This window comes from Pavona decussata, unplaced genomic scaffold, assembly GCF_977016875.1.
Source record: "Pavona decussata unplaced genomic scaffold, jaPavDecu1.1 SCAFFOLD_315, whole genome shotgun sequence".
NCBI classification, from domain to species: Eukaryota; Metazoa; Cnidaria; class Anthozoa; order Scleractinia; family Agariciidae; genus Pavona; species Pavona decussata.
The window spans coordinates 69,519-87,407 of NW_028145706.1; the positions used below are offsets into that span (position 1 = coordinate 69,519).

The following is a 17,889-nucleotide window of genomic DNA, read 5'->3' on the forward strand; positions in this document are numbered from 1 at the left end:
AAAATGTTACTTGCCTCTAATATGAATGGTTAAATTCATGTAGACACCTTTAAACTATTAAGATGTTTTTTTTTTAGCTAAAAGTCCTGCCTTGTTTTGCTTATCCATTTTTTTCAGTTTGTTCCACAAATCCACAAATGTTGGTCTTGCATCGGGTTCTTCCTCCCAGCACATCATCATGATTTTATACCTGTCAGCAAAAAAACATATGCCTTAAGTTTAATAATGTTTTTGAAACTGCCGAACGTTAGTGAAACGTTTGGTTAATGGTAAAAGTAAAACGAAATGTTTGAATGGATGTAGAACTCTCAACTCTAAATCCTTAGAGGGTGATCAAAACATTTATATTCTTTCTGTTGTAAAAGGTGAGATCACAAAAAAGGTTTCTTACATCTCTTGTTATTGTTTGGTTTTGGATCCCCTCTCCTCCAATATTTTTTATTCTTAAAGCGCTCGTCTTTTGCAATAGATGAGATTAACATTTACTTATAACCTGCGTATTTTACGACTGCAAAATGTGGCCTTTATACAACGTTGTCTGCGTTGTTCATCCAGAAACTACTTTGAAAATTAAAATGCCTCGCCTTATTTGCTTAAAATGTTATTTAACAGTTATTCCACGAGCGCGCGCTGGGTATGAGATTATAGATAGCCAACGAGCCGCGTAGTGCCGAGTTGCCTATAACCGTCTCATATCCAGAAAGCACGAGAGGAATAATTTTTTTATTCAAAAACAATCGCAAAATATTACTAGATCTTGCTGATTTCGCTTTGTAAGAACAACCAAAAGACAATTTAATGGTCGCTATTTCTCAAGCATGGTATAATTAACAATTATTCCATGAGTGCGCGTTGGATATGAGATGATAGATAGCCAACAAGGCGCACAGCGCCGAGTTGGCTATAATCATCTCATATCCAACAAGCGCGAGTGGAATAATTGTTTTATTAAAAAACAATAAAGAAACATGGCTAGATCTTGTTGATTTCGCTTTGCAAGAACAATTAGAAGACAATTTAATGGTCTCTATTTCTCGGGCATGGTATAATGGCTCATATACCAAGGCCGCTAAGCCAATCAAATCGCTCGAATTGCATTATACAATGATCCAGTTTTTAATAATGGCTGTTATACCATGGCTGCTGAGCCAATCAAATCACTGGAATTGCATTTTACAATGATCCAGTTTTTAATAATAGTAATTATCTTCAACATAATTATAGGGATAGCTGTTAACAATTAATTGCGTTTCAAGTCACAATTCATCATCCACATGTTGTGGTTTAGGCATCCTGTATCCTTGCTGAATTAAGCTTGCAATTTTCCTGCCATCCATCCGTGGATACGGTGAACCACCTGGAAAACGAACATTTTCCGGCAAATTATCGACGGTCATGAAACATTGGTGTAATCATGTAATTCATTTGGCCATCATTAGAAAGTAAGGGCGATTTCTGATTCAAACGTGTATCAATTGTATGCTTGGATTCAAGCGGAATTGGATTAGATCCTGGCATGGTAAAGGTTACCTTAGCGCTTTTTCATCGCAACCCAGCCATTTTCCTCCCTAATCGCTCGTTTCATTGTGACACCTAACTCACCAGAAAATCTTCCGTTATAGACAGCATTTGTTACTTCATACGTCATGAAAAATCAAGAGATCGCAGATCCTATATCCAAGACGGCAGATGCTCAGATAGTATGACGTAAGTTTTAAGCTAACAAATTCTAAGCTTCATTGTTATGGTTGCAACTGTGTAAGAGCTGTAGTTGCTTCATCGGTATTACAAGGCCAAGAGATGAGGATTGGAGAAATAATGCAATAGAAGTGTCCAGCAATGAAAGGAATTTGACGAGAAAAGGGAAAGCGGTAGAATGTTTCTATATGCTTAAAATTACCAATTGTGAATATCTCGTAAAGGAGGACTCCATAGCACCATCTGTAAAGAAAATAACATACGATATAATGGGTCATTTCATTTAATACTATTTTTCTTTATAAGTAAGATAATTAAGAACTCTATAAGAATTGACTGTTTACTTCTACCCTCATATTGCACGTATATACAGCCTTGTGCCACACCGTAGATGACGAGGATGAGTGAATGAGTTATATTGCACATGACGACCAAAATTAAAAATGACGGCTGAGGTTAGCCCAATAATCAAAAATTCGTAGCATGGAACGACTAAGATTAAATACATTGCTACCCACGCTCTTTAATCTGGCGCTAAACTTTTTCCATAACCAGATGCCAAACAGAGCCATCAGAGGAAATTTGTGGCAGTGTCTTGTATGGGGCACATAGCGAAAGTAAAAGGATGAATTTAACATTAATTTTCACGTATTAGAAATATCATAAATTATTTTCTATGGCTAAAAATCACTTACATGGATGTGTCTGTTGAAGTGTTTAAAGGCGTACTTACATGTCGTTCTTTGTGGTGTACTTTCCATATAACAGCGCCTCATACGCAGTCCACTTAACGGGCAAACGACCCTAGTATTTGATAAGAACGAAAATATATCCACCAAGCCAAAAATTAACGTTTTTTGGATTAAATTCACTTGCTCATAGAACTGATTCTATCCTAAAACCAATTACCACATATCCTCTTTTACTGGTTGATGAATTCATAACCTAAAATTGCCGTTAGGGTGCATAGTATTTAATGGAGTGTCGAAAGTAAATCGCGTTTGACTTTGTTTTGCTATCCACGCTCTTTGATGGTTGGCAAATCTCAAGCCACTTTTGCAACCAATGGGTAGCAAAAAAAAAAAAAAAACAGAACCAATCGTGACCTGATCACACGCGTCTTCCTGCGGTTGGCACCGGTTACATACATTTGTTTTGAGTTCTGATTAGTTCATTGTACTGTGTGCGTCTGTTGTGATTGGCCAGAATAAGAGCTATGTTATTATTGTTAAGACACTCAGCTGGAAACCATTCTAATCACGTCAATAAAACTCTTTGGATGTTCTAAAGCTGATAACACGATAACATTCTTCGTTATCTATTTTCGGCTGTTTTCAATACCTTTGTCTTTCTTTCATAGATGTTTTCGTGTTGCACGTCTCTAGCCATTCTGAAGTCTGTCACTTTACACGTTTCTCGTTCTCCGATTAGCACATTACGAGCAGCAAGGTCTCGGTGAATGATCTGTAACAAAGCACGAATAGCTTTCGGATTTCGCCATAAAGTAGAAAGTTGTCGGGGTTTTTTTCCAAGAGGAGGACAAATACATAGTATGGTCACTGGTGTTCTGCGCAGTATACGTGTGCCAGAAATAGCATAATTATTCTTGAGCTTCACAAATTTATGTTTCTTAAGAACTTCAAATACGTTCTTCTTTATAACCCTTGAATATGGTGTATATGACGTCCCAAACAAAAACCGACAGCGGGGGCGGGGTGGACGAATCGGTGAAACTGTAACATCACCCCGTGGAATTTACTATCTTTTAACCCATGAGTATCAACCAATGGGCGCAAGGTAGGCTTTGCAAAAAATGCAACGTAGAATTCCTTTAAGGTGCTTGCGCTTACAGATCTTGATGAGAGGTAACTCATCCCATCAGCAACCTGCCAAGCAAACTTAATCAGCTGCTGTGACGTCAGGCTGGTTTGTGGTTTGATATCCGGGTCTTTGTAATAGGTGTCATTCAATCCACGGCTCTTCCTCACGTAACCCAGGAGATCCCCATACGGAACATACTCGATTAACACCAACAACGGCTCTACGGAAAATGAAAGATACAAACATTTGCTAGTTGTAAACATTTGGAAACACCTAAAGATTCTCAAAAGAGAAAAAACCGAGATTTTTCCTCGTTGTTGTTCTTCGTACAGCCCCTTGTTCAAACAACGTTTCATCGGTTACAACATGTGACGAACGAAGATAAAAAAAAGACAGCCACCTTTTCTGTGTATACAATTAGCCAATAACAACGGTGTAATATCAAAGTCAAAATGACGATGAAACCTAAAAATAACTTAATGTTTTAGTTAACACCTTACCAGATTCAGTGACGCAACCCAATAGCTTGATAACGTGCGGATGAGGTTTAAGAGTCTTCATCACTTCAAGCTCTGATAACAAGTCTTTCTTGTCTGACTCGGGGGCATCAGCTACAAAATCCCGGAAGAAATATTTCACTTCTTTCGCAAAGTAGAAGGGCACTCAAAGATTACAATGCTTATATATCGATTTTGCCTGTGTGCTACATACATTATAGGAAGAGTGGCTATAGATTACATTCAAAGTAAATAAATAAAATAAAAGTACGATACATGTGTTTTATAACCCAAGGGCTGCTTGCATCTGCTTTTTCCTGAGTATGTATCCCTGGCCCCTTAGAGCCCCTCCCTTATTACAGCCTATCCCACAGCCAACTGCTGGCCCCATCTCAGTTAATTTTATTAAGAAAAGCAAACTCAGTAACTTTGTGTTTATGCATCTACCCTTTGAGCCCTTTTATCCAGCAATTTTTTTACAAGATGGAGACAGATTTCGGTCACTCGAGTTGTTAAAAGCTGTTCAATTTCAAATGAGGCAATTGAGTTGAAAATGTTTGACGTCATTTTAGTAACTGTTGAAAAGGTGACCCAATTGTACTCAATCCAGGCGCTAATATGCGCCCGCATTTACATTCCGTTGGCCTATTTCTAGGAAATACCCTATCCCCGAATTTCATAAGCACCAGTTAACTCCAGTCAATATGCTGGTGAAAATATATAAATCTGAATCTAGAAAATATGGGCAGAGATTGGAAACATGTGCTGAAAATGTTTCAATCATGGCATATTTTACTTTCCTTCGTTTTTCTGAAGACAAAGGAAGGGGAGTCTTAGCACTCGAAACAAGAAAATCTGGTTCGTTAATTTCTCAGTACAATGAAATAAAGAGCTAGCTGGTACCTTTCAACATTTTCACGGCCACCAGTGTTTCCTGGGGAATTCCTCGGAGACCAATGGCTTTTCCTTTGGCAACCTGACCAAAAGCACCCTTACCAATTACTTTTTCAATTTTGACGTTTTGTCTTGAAATCTCCCAAGAAAGTGTCGATGGATGTAACGGTGCGTATTGGCTAATTTGTGGAGTATTTATCTGCGAGGCTCCTGGAATGTCATGTGATCGACGCGCGTCGTCTAGGTCCATGTATTGCCCTCGAGAAGAACCCTGAGACTCTTGCTGCCTTGTTTCTTTAAGATTTGGTTCGAGTTTTGTCATCTGAACTGTAATCTAAAGAGCGAAAGCAAAAGAGGAAAGCTAAACTTTTGAGGTTACTGCGGAAAAAAATTACTAAGGAAAAATAAGCTAGCCCAGTTTTTTATAGGTAGACAGACAGGAAGAGGAGGAAGCTGTTTTTGTTGCCTTTCTCAAAAAGTTACACAACTTTAAGTTGAAACTGTTAATGTGATCGATCGAAAAAGAGAAACTTTCACTTTGGGTTTGTAGTCCTGCAAATAAAAATTAAGTGCAAAGCATTGATTCTTACTTGTAAGGCAATTCAGAAAATTATAACATTTGTCAACACAGGTAAAGAATTAGTTAATTTGGGTTTAGGTATTTATTAAACAGTTTGGAAAGTTGAAGTTTCATCTATAGACGTTGGAAACTTTTCTTACCATCAGAAACTGTTTATAACTTGAGAAATATGTATTTTATCAGACAGTGATCGTGATACAGGTTTACTCGTAAAAAACAATCCAAGTTTTCCCAACAGGTGTTGAACCTAAGCCCTTCCGTCTTCTAGTCTGGATACATTACCACTGCGCTAGAGGAGACTCGTGGGATCTAAGTCATTTTACTACCGTTCATCTCATAAACATTTCAAAAAAAAAATTATGATCGTTTATTCTTAAGCAAGGTGATTAGATTGTAAAGATGCATCTCATCAACAACTGACGCAGGCAAAAAATACGATAATACATGCCTTTTCATCGGGCGACTCTTGATTTGTCCTAAAATTAATAGAAACGATACAAAAGTAAGATTGTACTGGACATTTTGAGCAGTTTTTAAAGATCATGTAGGACCCAGAACATAGTATCACTAAGAGAAATACAATGCAACGAAATTCACAAAACAAAAAGCGAGCATTTTTAAGTCTCCTACTTCAAATGAGACTCCTAGGTTAGAGAGTAAGTCCAAAGATGTGTCCTTTAAGTTCCACAAAGGGATCGAAATGAAGGCGACAAATGCCGCGTAAATACGTCACGATATCCCAAACCCCAAAACTTCAGAAAAACATCAAAACTGACCAAAATGTAATAAAGCTGAAAAGGAAAACACGATGATAACATAAGTTTATGAAATTAACTGTAAGAAAGTTAATTTTTGCAAATTTAAAACAGAAGATGTAACTACTTCTGCAAAACGTGCCTGTGAAAAATATGCCGCCACGGCAATATCAAATTCAGTAGACCCTTACTTACCATATTAAATTATTGGCAGGTAAATTTCGGGAAAAAAATCAGGTTTCGCGTTGTTTGCGGAAATATTACAAAGGTTATAAACTTTTAAAGTCGGCGTGGGAAGAATCCGCCCGTCCCTCGGTCGAGAAAGGAGTTAAGTCATGTAGTATATTTTAAGCAACATTTTGATGAAGGCTTTCATTTTCACATTTCTTTCTCAGTCTTGATTACTTTTGAGTCAATATTTGACATGCTGGTTTTGGCTGTTTTCAAAAATCTAGGGATCCAAGATGGCGGTTTCAAGTTGCACTTCATGTCACCAACAGGAAGGGTACGTCAACAACTTACCTTTCCTTTAATCTTGCCACTAGAAAACAATCAATGTGAAAGATATTTAGATAAATGGAATTCAAGTTTTTCTCTATTAATATATACTCCAACTGAATGTCGTTTCCTCATTCTCGTTCATTGATACTTTGAAAATAGAATTTATCACAGGACTCCGATGAAAAAAAGTGATATCTCCTTTTTAAATTTAGCAGTGGTACAAAGTTTGAAAACATAAGAAAAGCAATGTCCTTGCATTGGTAAAAATAAAAACTAAAAGAGGGTATTCCAATGAATTGCATGTTACCTCTCCTGTGTAGCCAAACGACGTAGATGAGAAGGACTATGATGACTGCAACAAGTACAACGACCACAGCTATAAATATTGTGTAGTTACAGGAACATCCATTGCATACCTGAACTGTAATGGAGAAAATAGTACCACACTGTAGAGTAACAAGCTTATATGTTCACAAGCTCACTTATTGTATTCTTGTCATTGATAATTTGTATGCAGATTAACTGGCACCATTGTGCCGTAAGTTGAAAAACAACAAAACAATCACAAGTTTCACACTTCTAGTTATTAGACTTGAACTTCAGAGCACCCGATGATCCCCTTCAACACTGTTTGCCTTTTTTTATGTCTCAGCGCTTGAGGGAACACAACATTTGTGCTTTCAATGGTTAAAATACTTAACCAATGAAGGAATTTTCCATAAGAATTGCATTGGGAATACAACAATTCTTTAAAGTCAATTGAGGAGTTGAAAAGCCTCGAGGTGAAGACATCTTCAGGAAAGGAAAAATGGTCACTAATATAGTTCAGCACCCCCACCCCGGGGGATTACCTGGTGTCGTTCTTGTAGTTGTGGGAGTACTTTTGAAGCCATATTCCTCTGTTGCTACTATAGAGGAATCATTGACTTTGAAGGCTCCAAGAATTCCGCTCTTTGCAGCTTCTTTCAACATTGATATCGCGTGTTCTTCAGTGACGGGTTCTTTGAAAGTCAGAACGAATGAAACGATTACGCTGCCCGGCCTAGAATTTGAGCAAAGAACATATTTCATCATCATCATCATCATCATCATCATCATCATCATCATCATCATCATCGTTTTATTTAAAACGCGATAAATACATAAGGCATTAACAATTTAAAATAAAAGCTACAACTTATTACGAGAGACTATGTAAACAGATTAATCTTCTATAATTTAAAACATGGCTAACTATTAAGGAAAAGTAAACTAACTTAAAGCCTGTTTTACATGAATGCAGTGAAGCAATTAGTCAGAGATGTTGCTTGCCTGGCAGCTGAGGGTAGACTGTTCCACAGGATTGCACCACTATAGCCTAAATTCTGGTATTTTAACTGACGGGATAAAGTGCAACGGAATTTTCCTTAGAATCTTACACTTACCTAAATTCTACAACATCTGCGTTTTCAAAACTGTTGTCACTGCGAAATACTGGTTTCACCTGAAAAATACCGGACACTGAAAAACTGTATAAGGAGTGTCCGTATTATCTGAACGAAGATATAGGTAACTCCTTGGGATTGAAGTAAGTAAGCAGGCCTTTACAAGTGTGATGAAAATTGAGGTAAAAAATATTTGAATCTGTGACTTGACTTAATCGCGTCAGCGTGAGCAAGAGAAATTAGTGCGTCTGTTTAGGATAGTTAACATGCAAATTTTCTTTTAAAGAAAAAAGTCAGTCATGATATTAGAAGTAGCTGTGCGAAGTAGTGTTCACAAACGGATTTCCCTGTTCCCAGCAAAGAATTGCGTGGTCAGAAACAGTGTCTTAGTTAACGCAATGGCGGTAGCGGTTTCTGCACATTAATCTGAAAGTCAAACTGATTTCAAGCAAGCGCGAGTAAACGGCGAGCTTACCTATATATTATGTCAGATAAAGAAACACCGTAATGCATCTTTACATTAGAAACAAATGAACACAATTCTAGTTAAGACAATGTGATTGCTAGCTACCTTAATGAAACACCTACCGCTTCTTTTACCCTTGCCACCAAGGACTGAGATCGTTCACTTCCAAGCCTCTCAAGATCTTCATGAAATTCTTCGTTACTTATTGTCATGGTGATATTTATCAACGTGCTTCTTTTATCTTAAGAGTTACAGAAAGAATCATGCATCAATAAAATAATTCCGTGAAAATGTCAAATTTCAGATGACTGCAATGTTTTTGTACATATTAAGTTTAAAATGTTAAGAGCATGATGCGGTCATCCAGGGCGTAAAAATTCTTAATAAACTTCAAGGGTTGTGTTTTAGCCTTAAAAGTAGACAACATTTGATTTACGTTCCAAATTCTAATTCGACCTGGAAACAGTGGACGAATAGCCACTCTGTGGATGTGCCACTGTGATTACCATTCATTTTACTATTTTTATTTATTTATTACTACCACTTTTAAAAATGCAAGCCAATGCCATCGTATGCCATTCAAATATAGGTCACATTACTATTATGCTAAACGTTGGGGATTGCATAAGATAATCATCCTTACCAGTTACTTCAAGGTAAACACTCGCTCTGTCTTTTCCAAAGCTGTTTGCTGAACTGCATGTGTACCATCCACGGTTATAAAACTGAGCTGAACAAAAAACTAAGGTCTTTCCATAGCCAACGACCTCATCTGTTTTGTCACGTGTCCACGTTATAACCGGAGTAGGATTTCCTTCTGACTGGCAAATAAGCGCAGCATATCCCCCGACTTGGACAGTGTTATTTTGAAGTTTTTTTATAATTTTAGCAGGATCTGGATGAAAAATAAAAAACGTCACCGAAAATTGTTGTTACACTAGAACAAAAATTTTTGGCGTTTGTTGCTCACCCACTAGACCACGTGCATATAGAAAAATGGAACAAACAAATAAGCAAATACATTTGTTAACTCGGATTCTCCATTTAATTTCTGTTACACCTTTATGTTATTCCAACACGTACAGTTTATGTTCCTATTATGATTCGATGACGTCCTGATAAACAGCTGCAAAGGATTTCATATTTGCGAACATTTTCCTGAAAGCAGTAAGTCTGTAAGGAAACCCTATAAATTAATAAAGCCCATGCCACGAAAAGAGTGTGTATACACTAAAATTGTTCTTACATGTAACATTTATGTTCACCACAAGGCTGTCAGGATTTCCTGCTCCATTATATGCCGTACAGCGGTACATTCCTTTATTGGTCCGCGTGATGTTTGCCATATTCCAAGTTGACCCTCTGTGCAGTACCTCGCTATCACTGCCATTACTAAACACCATTGTCCAGGTGATATTTGGCGCTGGTTTACCAGACGCTTCACAGAACAACTGTAGATCTGAGCCTTCACGCACTGTCTGGTTCTGGCCAACTTTAATAATCTTAGCTGGAGCTTAAAATAGTAATTCCGATAAGACCACAAGAAATATTTTTAAGCCAGAAGATTAATCAGTGTTCCTTTTATAAACACACATAATAAAATGTTAATAATATTCAGTTTTTTGCAGATTCATAGTATCCAAATTCTTGGCAGGTAAGTTGTTTTGACTTGTTTCGACTTTTCTGGATATCACAGGAACTTTATCCAGTGATTGTTTATACGCACCCAGCTTCTAATAACTGAACTAGGCAAACGTCCTTAGTGGAATACTTTTTACTTCATGTTGTCTACTTTGACCGTGAGTAGCGATTCAGGAGCGTTGTGTATCCAGAATGTAGCTAGCTCTTCAGGAATTTTTGCCTATGACTGGGGAATATCCTTTAAAACAATTACTTGAGCTGGATTTTATTTGAGCATAGATGCCGGAATATTCCATATTGATAGGTGACAAGTGATTAGTATTCTCCCAATCGATGTAAAAACGTGTTTTGAACATGTTTTGAACATTAAAGATTTCAGGTTTTTTGCACGTCTGTCAGCGAGGCTATTCCATTTAAGAGCATGGAGAATCGGGACAGATCTGGCGTCCCAACTAGACCCTGTTATTATGCGTGCAGCCCTGTTTTGTAATCAGTTCTCTAGTTCTTGGATAAGGCCGTTACCGAAACAGCCCCAGACAGCGCTGCAATAATCGAGATGCGGAAGAGTCAATTGACTTGTAAAACTACTTACATTGCACAATTAATTCCACCTCATGATCGTTTGTTTCAAAGTTACTGGTAGTAATGTCAAACTCATACTTTCCTTGATCTGACCTTTGTACTGCGAGCATTGTAATGTTTGCCTGAGTAACTGATATGTTTGCTGTGAATCGCTGTTGAAAGCTGGGCACCACAATTGTGGTTCCAAAATAATTCCTTGCAATGACATCATGGTAACTACTAGTAACCATCTTGGTAAACTTGGCTAAGACAATTGTACCATCAAAGGAATATCTCCAAATAAAAGTAATGTTCTGCCCTTCCAGCACCTTCCATTCGTCTGGAGGCGTTGAAATGAATTGAATTACTGCACTGCCTAACAATAAAAGTAAAATAATAATAAATGCTTTTATTATAGTGGAAATGCACTTAGCTACCCAAAGCTAGTTTACAGGCATTCCACTCAGAAATAACGGGAAACAAATAATAATCAATTCAAACATAACATGTTAAAAATCCCAACTGGCAGGAGGCAAACCAGCTGTCTATTTACCAGCGTGGCCGAGGCGGGACTTGAACCCGGGCCCTCCGGATTTCAAGTCCGGTGTCCTTACCATTAGGCCACGCCGCCTCCCTAAATAAAAAATAAAATCAATATGTAGGTAAAAGCAAGAAATGAGACGCCTTTATTTGGAAATACAATGAAAATATCTGCTCTGAATTTTTTTTTTTTTTAAATTTGAGAGTGGAGTGGTGCTTCGTTGCATGTAGTATTTTTAAAAGCAGGCTGAAGCTAGCGGTGAACACTAATTCAGAACAAATACAAAATATAACGGTAACTGTATGTCTCCACCACTTTTTCTTGAAGGAAACAGGTGTTATCTCAGAAGGGTTTGTTTTCATTAACCATAGATTTCAAATCAGATAATTTTAATGGAGAAATGGTCAACAAGTTCTAACTAATGTATGGCCGCATGACAACACAAAGAATAAACGCTTGATTTTCTGCTAAATCTTCATCGAGGAAGAGCAGAGTTTTTAAAATGGTCAAGGTTATGGGCACTTGCTAATTTAGATGATCAATCACAGGGGCGGCAAAAGCTCAGAGGAAGAGTTTGGCACGAAAATTGGTTAAAGTTCCTGGGCAAATGGGAAGCCGGAACGGTATATTGACCACGCTTGTAGCCGCTTAAGCATTGAGTGTAGGCTATAATTCTTTCAACGGGACTCTAAATGGAAGGAAATGAAAAAAAAAGATCAATTTTAGTATTGCCGAAAATCGCAACATGAACACCAAGACGTGTCGGCAATAGCATGTAAGGAGACGACTTAACTGTAATTATTGTTCAAAAATACCAACGGATTAACACTAGACTCACATATGATCACATGAATCCAATCCAAAGGTGATATTTACGGATGTTCTTTAAGAAGAAGTATTTTAAAACTGAAAACATCGAGCTTAGACTGCTGATTTTGATCGAAAACAACGTCTTTTTCTCATTCTGACGAACGCCTTTTAGTGCAATCTGGAGAAGACGATGCAAAAGAAAGCCCATGTCGACAGGGTTAGACGCAAAGCTGACGCAAAACACCATAGTTTTGGTTTGAGGGCAGTGCCGGAGAGCAGCGCAAAAAGGAAAGAAGGCAACACCATCACTAGGACGAGTGCACATTTTTAAGAAGGTTCCAGTAATAATACATATGCGTTATTGACCAAGCGTGAGGTCAGGATGGAAGGCAAAAAAAGAACGAGGCCAATATCCAGCAATCCTGACCGAACAAGCTTGGTCAATAAAGGATTTATTATATGGCTTTACCTTCAAGTTAAAACTACAACAACAAAACAAAACAGGACATGAAACTTCCCTACTCGGAAAGAAATTCTTCGTAGCCGGCCGGTGCATGCATTATTTTTTTAGTACATTTTTGGATTAGCATGTAATCGTGGAAAACAAGTGATCCTAAATTATCTTAGGGCTCTAACTTTATAATGGATTAAAGGGAGTACACAATTATTGAGAACGAAAAATTTAGATTTTCGCAAGCATTTTAACACAGTTTTCGGCTTCCCATCATTAATTATTGAATGAAACAATAGATTTTGAGATTATATGCAAACACAAGCCGAAAAAAAAGAGCGGGTAAATCAGAAAACTGGGCGAAACTTTGATAAGATTTTGTTGTTTACAACAATCAAGACGCGGCTAAATTAAAAACGTGAGCTTCTTCGGCGAACTTAAGAAAAATACTTTTCTGAATTGCTCTAAACACCTGACACATCTTCCACTATGCTATGATTTAAATACAGTCATTGCAAACCTAGAGAATTTATGAATTTGGCACTTGACTTGAGACAATTGTTTTTACAAAATCAACTCTATCTAAAATACTACACGCAGAGCAACTCACCGGTTCAACTCACATTCATTGTAGCTGAAACAACATTTTCACTACACCAGGACGATTCCATTCTCTTTCCCTTCGTTTAGGTAAATGTTGAGAGTTTACCAAACTTTTTAGTGAGCGTTTTCCCCCAAAACAACGAGAAAATCGAAGAAAAGATTGCATTGTTGTTGGGAATAAACTTTCGATGCCAAGCGAACGGGCAACGGGTAATCCCGAGCGGGCAAGATAGCTCCATCTTGCCCGCTCGGGTAGCCAATCACAGCGCAGGATTTGACTCATCTTGCCCGCTCGCGGAGTTCTTTCTAAAACGTCGTGTCTCAAAATAGCATTTGAATAGAAAACAATACAACATTTTTTTTTGAAAACATGCAGCACTGTTTAGAGTGAGTAAGTAGATAAGTAAATAAGTAACTGCGAGCCAGTCTATTACAGCAAGAGAGGTGGCTTTAAGGAAATTATTTAATTATTTTAAACATTTGTTTGTTTGAATAACAAGGTAACCAAACCGAAAGCAATACAGCTCATAACAATGACACGGTAACATAATACTAAAACACACTGTTTCAGCGAGATCCTTTCTGAACAGTTAGCTGATAAACTTATGAAGTCAGTTATCCGTGATACAAAACTTAAAGCCATGACTAATAACTTGGGTATCTTCTTTATGTCAACGGCTTGCTTGTAAATCTTCAGCGAGAACGAACAAAATGGAATGGAAATCCTGAACATGCGAAAGGCAAACTAAGCTGAAGCTTCCTAAAACCAAGCAAATCACAGATACTGATTAATCTGTCTTTTATAAAAGATCGCGATAATGCCTGGTCTGGAGAGACATTATTGGTTAAAAATGAATAAAGTTTTCTCTCGTTAGTTCCTTTGTGTTTCATTGCTTCGTTATAGACTGACTGGGTAGAAAGTTGACAGAATTACCGCTTTAGCCTTTAGCCTAAGCACTCGTCGCATGCACTTCAGTCTCGTGCGAGAAGCGTCCTGACGCTGTTTTCCGAATATTTAACCGATTCATACTAACCTGAACACGACAAATTCAATATGAAGAATGCAAGTAGGACACCATCAACCATATTCTTGTAGATATTATTCGGTTCACGAACTGTAGCCGCATTAAAAATGAATCAGGTAAGCAATTTCCGCGTTTTGCAAACGGAAACACAGTTGTCTAAAAAACTTTGACCTTAGTTGCGGAATATCACACTGTCATTTGAGTATCACGAAAGCTATTACATAAAAACAAAAATAATAAGGACTTGCACGCGGAAAATCGTTTCCAATTTAAAGGTAAAAATTCGAATGATTTTCGAGTAAAAATTGTTCGCCTGAACTCCTTTGGAGATAATGCCATAATCTACCTACTCGACTTTTGTTCAGACTTTCATCTAAATTCATTGTTTGGAAGGATTTTTTCTGTATAGTCTCACTTTTTAATTTATTTCATTTTAGCAATTCTCTAATGTCAATTGATTTTGGCAAACTGAGATGATAGCTTCAGAGAAACCGGAAATCCAAGATGATGTATCCAATATGGCATTTAAGGGTTAGAGTTCCTCGTTCCCAGGGTTCTCTCTTCTTCCTCCCTCGAAATAGGAGACAAACCCAAGAGGGGCTCCAGTCATCCTCCCCACCCCGGTTGGGATGTGAGTTTGTTTTATGAAGGCGCGGTCTCAGACTACCAATGTTTCGGAATTGTGCAACTCTTTATCCGTCAATACTTAAATTTGATATACAAGTTCTTTCTTTTTTGAACTTCATTCACAATTACCTAGATTTGAGTATTGTTAGGCACTGCTGCCGGGGATATTCCATAAACCTTCATACAGGGTGAAGCCCCCGCGGGACATTCAATCCTTTACTGACTTTTCACATACCAATTTGTAAGGAAATGGTTCCCCTTTCACAAACAGTAGATAAAAAACGTATGACTTCTTTTTCCACAGAGATAGCCAAAACTCCCGTTTGTGTTAAAATTGTTGTCAGGAATTTTTGCCCAGTTGTTGCCACCTCATTAGGTTCATATTAAAAATACGAAATTGTTATACCAAAGTATTTTGATTGAGGAAAAGGCGTCCCTTTTTCCTTTTCTTTCAGTTTTGTATCATCGACAGCCTGATTCGGGATGTGACAGTGTCTTCCTTCCTCTCCAAGAATACATCAGCAAACAAAACAAAAGGAAGAACGACAAGAATATAACAACAACGAGTTCAATCATGATACTATTTCGCTCAGCAGTAACCAGAAAAGCCGATTTAACTGGAGTGAGCACACAATTTCTCCTTTAGCATAGAGCTTTTTCACCAACTAGAACTAAACCACGACCCGTGTCTTTATAGTTGTTGGTTTTCTGGTTCTGTTGGTTTTCTGGTTCCCCTTGAACTTTTGAACTGTTGGTTTTATGGTTGTTGGTTTTCTGACGAGTCTTTTGTTTCCAGATAATATTATGCCTGGTAACTGCGTCGTCTTAGGTTCGGAACATTCCTTTCATTTCAGTTTCCTATTGTTCTATGTTTTTTTTTTTTAAGCTCTACTCGACTTAAATTTTAAACAGAAAATATGATCATAATTTACCTACGGAAGTCCGTGGTTACAGAAAACGTAAATTGCTATTAATAGTGATATGCCCTAGGCGACGCTATATTTCAATATTGTACGTATTCATCTGCGGTTTTAGCCGTTCATTCAACGAAGCTGAAGGCATAGATCACGTAACTTAGATTAAACAAACTGAAGAATTATCAATTGTCGATCTGAGTTGTTAAATAGATAAGACAAATGTAGACTTTAACTTAGCCAGGCTATAAGTACAGTTAAGAAGTTCGAATTTTTTTTAGCTTTAATATTCAAGTCATGTAAATGCGGTAAAATCTTTCAGCCGGACTGAATCTTGCTGAACGAAACTTTGTACAAGCGATGATTCGTTCCCCGCTGTGTGCTTCCAAACTAGAAGCTGACCTAGCTTATTATCTCTTTCTTTTCACTGTACACGCCAGTTTTAGAAATCAAACACAATTGACGTAAAGAAAAATTGTGTTAGAGTGTGATTGTGTTTGATTGAACTTAATTGAACCCATTGTCTGTTCCCAGATGTAGGTATAAGCTCAATCGCACTTGTTACACTGGTATTCAAATGACATCAACACTTTCTTTTAATTACCGTGCCATCAAACCTAATATATATCAAAAGCTTGGTTTGGTTTGATTACTGAGGCTCTTATTTTGTTCAATTACTAAACCCAATCACACAGTTGACGGAATTTGATTGTGTTTGATTGAGTTGAATAATCGTGTTTATTATTACACAGTGACATTCTTTTGTCTCAAACTTGTATACTTTCTTTCCTGTTAAAAAAGGTTAATGTTTCAGGTGCTGATGCCAACTTATTCTCACGGCGTATTACGCAAAAAAAGCAAATGCAACTTTAAAATGCAATGATTTTACAATAGCTACTAAAATGCATTGAAAGCATTGGCTAAATGCAGCTGACATTATATTGAATTGTATTCGCGTATAATGATGGGCAAAGACTATTAAAGGGAACCACCACTCTTACAACAAGTTGACGGTAAATCGATGAGAAGTAGTATCTAAATTTTCAAGCTAAGAAAACATTAAATTTCCAGCTCCCCGCCATTTTGCTTTTATCCGTTTCCTATAGAATAATTTGACAACCGTATGATGCCATGGCGCGCAGAAAATTTAAAAACTAAAACTGTTGATAACAGGTTTTTTTGAAGTTCTTAAACTAAGCTTTAAAATTCAACAATAACCAATTTTGAAAAAGTGGAGGTTCCCTTTAAAACCATCTATACATTCTTTCTTGGCTACGTGTCTAAACAAATCCAGATTACTGGCCTGATACATCTTCTAAGCAATTGAGGAAATCTTTAGCAAAGTACTCTATCCACTACTTTGGTACATTAGTAGAGAAAATGAAGAAAAGTCCAGCGTTTAATATATAAGTTCAAGATATCTGGTACATTGAAAATTATGTCGTAAAATTGAATCGTAGCAAAATCGATGCTAAGATCCGGAAATGAGTCCCAGATGATCTCTGTACTTTAAACGACCAAGTCTTCAAGGTTTGCGTACAACTTTGTGTCATACATATTCATATTGATATACTTCTGCAAAGAGAAAGAAAAAATTCTTGTTATCTCACACTCGTTCTCACTATCAGACTACAACTGTAAAATTACTGAATGCGTTTTGCGATTACAGAAAACGCACATGATATGATGCACAAATAAAGCTTTTTAAGCGAAAACTTGACAATGAACCCAGAGTCGACTAAGGATTCCTAATGGTATTTGAACCAATCGAACCACCACAGCCATGTTTTTATCAGTTGTTTATTCCCAAAATGTGGCTGTTTATTATTCTTTAAGACCGTTTTTTTATATTTTGACAACACCTTCTTCAGTTTTGTCACCTTACCATCTCAGGTTTTACTTAGTTTAAATCAATAAGCAAATGATCGAAAATCAGGACATTATTTAGGGGTTTTTTCACTGACTTACGGATAAAAAAAGACATATTTTGTTGAGGTTTATTGTATCTAAAATGTTACTTGCCTCTAAAATGAAAGGTTAAATTCATGTAGACACCTTTAAAATATTAAGATGTATTTTC

General features: G+C 37.2%; 2 protein-coding genes across 9 annotated transcripts in view; both read right to left on the reverse strand.

The window, feature by feature from the left end:
* LOC146454065 (tyrosine kinase receptor Cad96Ca-like) overlaps window positions 1-17,889 on the reverse strand; it is a 77,507-nt gene that overhangs the window by 1,618 nt on the left and 58,000 nt on the right. For 5 of the 8 annotated variants that reach the window (XM_085095834.1, XM_085095829.1, XM_085095836.1 and 2 more), the window contains 8 exons: window positions 4,920-5,244; window positions 4,020-4,130; window positions 3,549-3,739; window positions 3,040-3,162; window positions 2,432-2,502; window positions 1,901-1,941; window positions 1,261-1,357; window positions 91-190 (listed from right to left, as the gene is read on the reverse strand). In XM_085095834.1, the coding sequence (XP_084951960.1) occupies window positions 91-190; window positions 1,261-1,357; window positions 1,901-1,941; window positions 2,432-2,502; window positions 3,040-3,162; window positions 3,549-3,739; window positions 4,020-4,130; window positions 4,920-5,244 (1,059 nt within the window). Of the gene's footprint in view, window positions 1-90; window positions 191-1,260; window positions 1,358-1,900; window positions 1,942-2,431; window positions 2,503-3,039; window positions 3,163-3,548; window positions 3,740-4,019; window positions 4,131-4,919; window positions 5,245-5,630; window positions 5,839-16,104; window positions 17,385-17,889 lie in introns of those variants that run through there. The other 3 variants (XM_085095830.1, XM_085095839.1, XM_085095838.1) reach the window with 2 other exon arrangements.
* On the reverse strand, window positions 7,658-14,416 carry LOC146454066 (limbic system-associated membrane protein-like). Its single transcript, XM_085095882.1, has 6 exons — window positions 14,278-14,416; window positions 10,870-11,214; window positions 9,883-10,149; window positions 9,280-9,531; window positions 8,171-8,229; window positions 7,658-7,788 (listed from the first exon to the last, which is right to left on the reverse strand). Exons 1-5 carry the CDS (start codon window positions 14,327-14,329, stop codon window positions 8,207-8,209), a joined length of 939 nt encoding a protein of 312 aa, XP_084952008.1. The 5' UTR covers window positions 14,330-14,416; the 3' UTR covers window positions 7,658-7,788; window positions 8,171-8,206.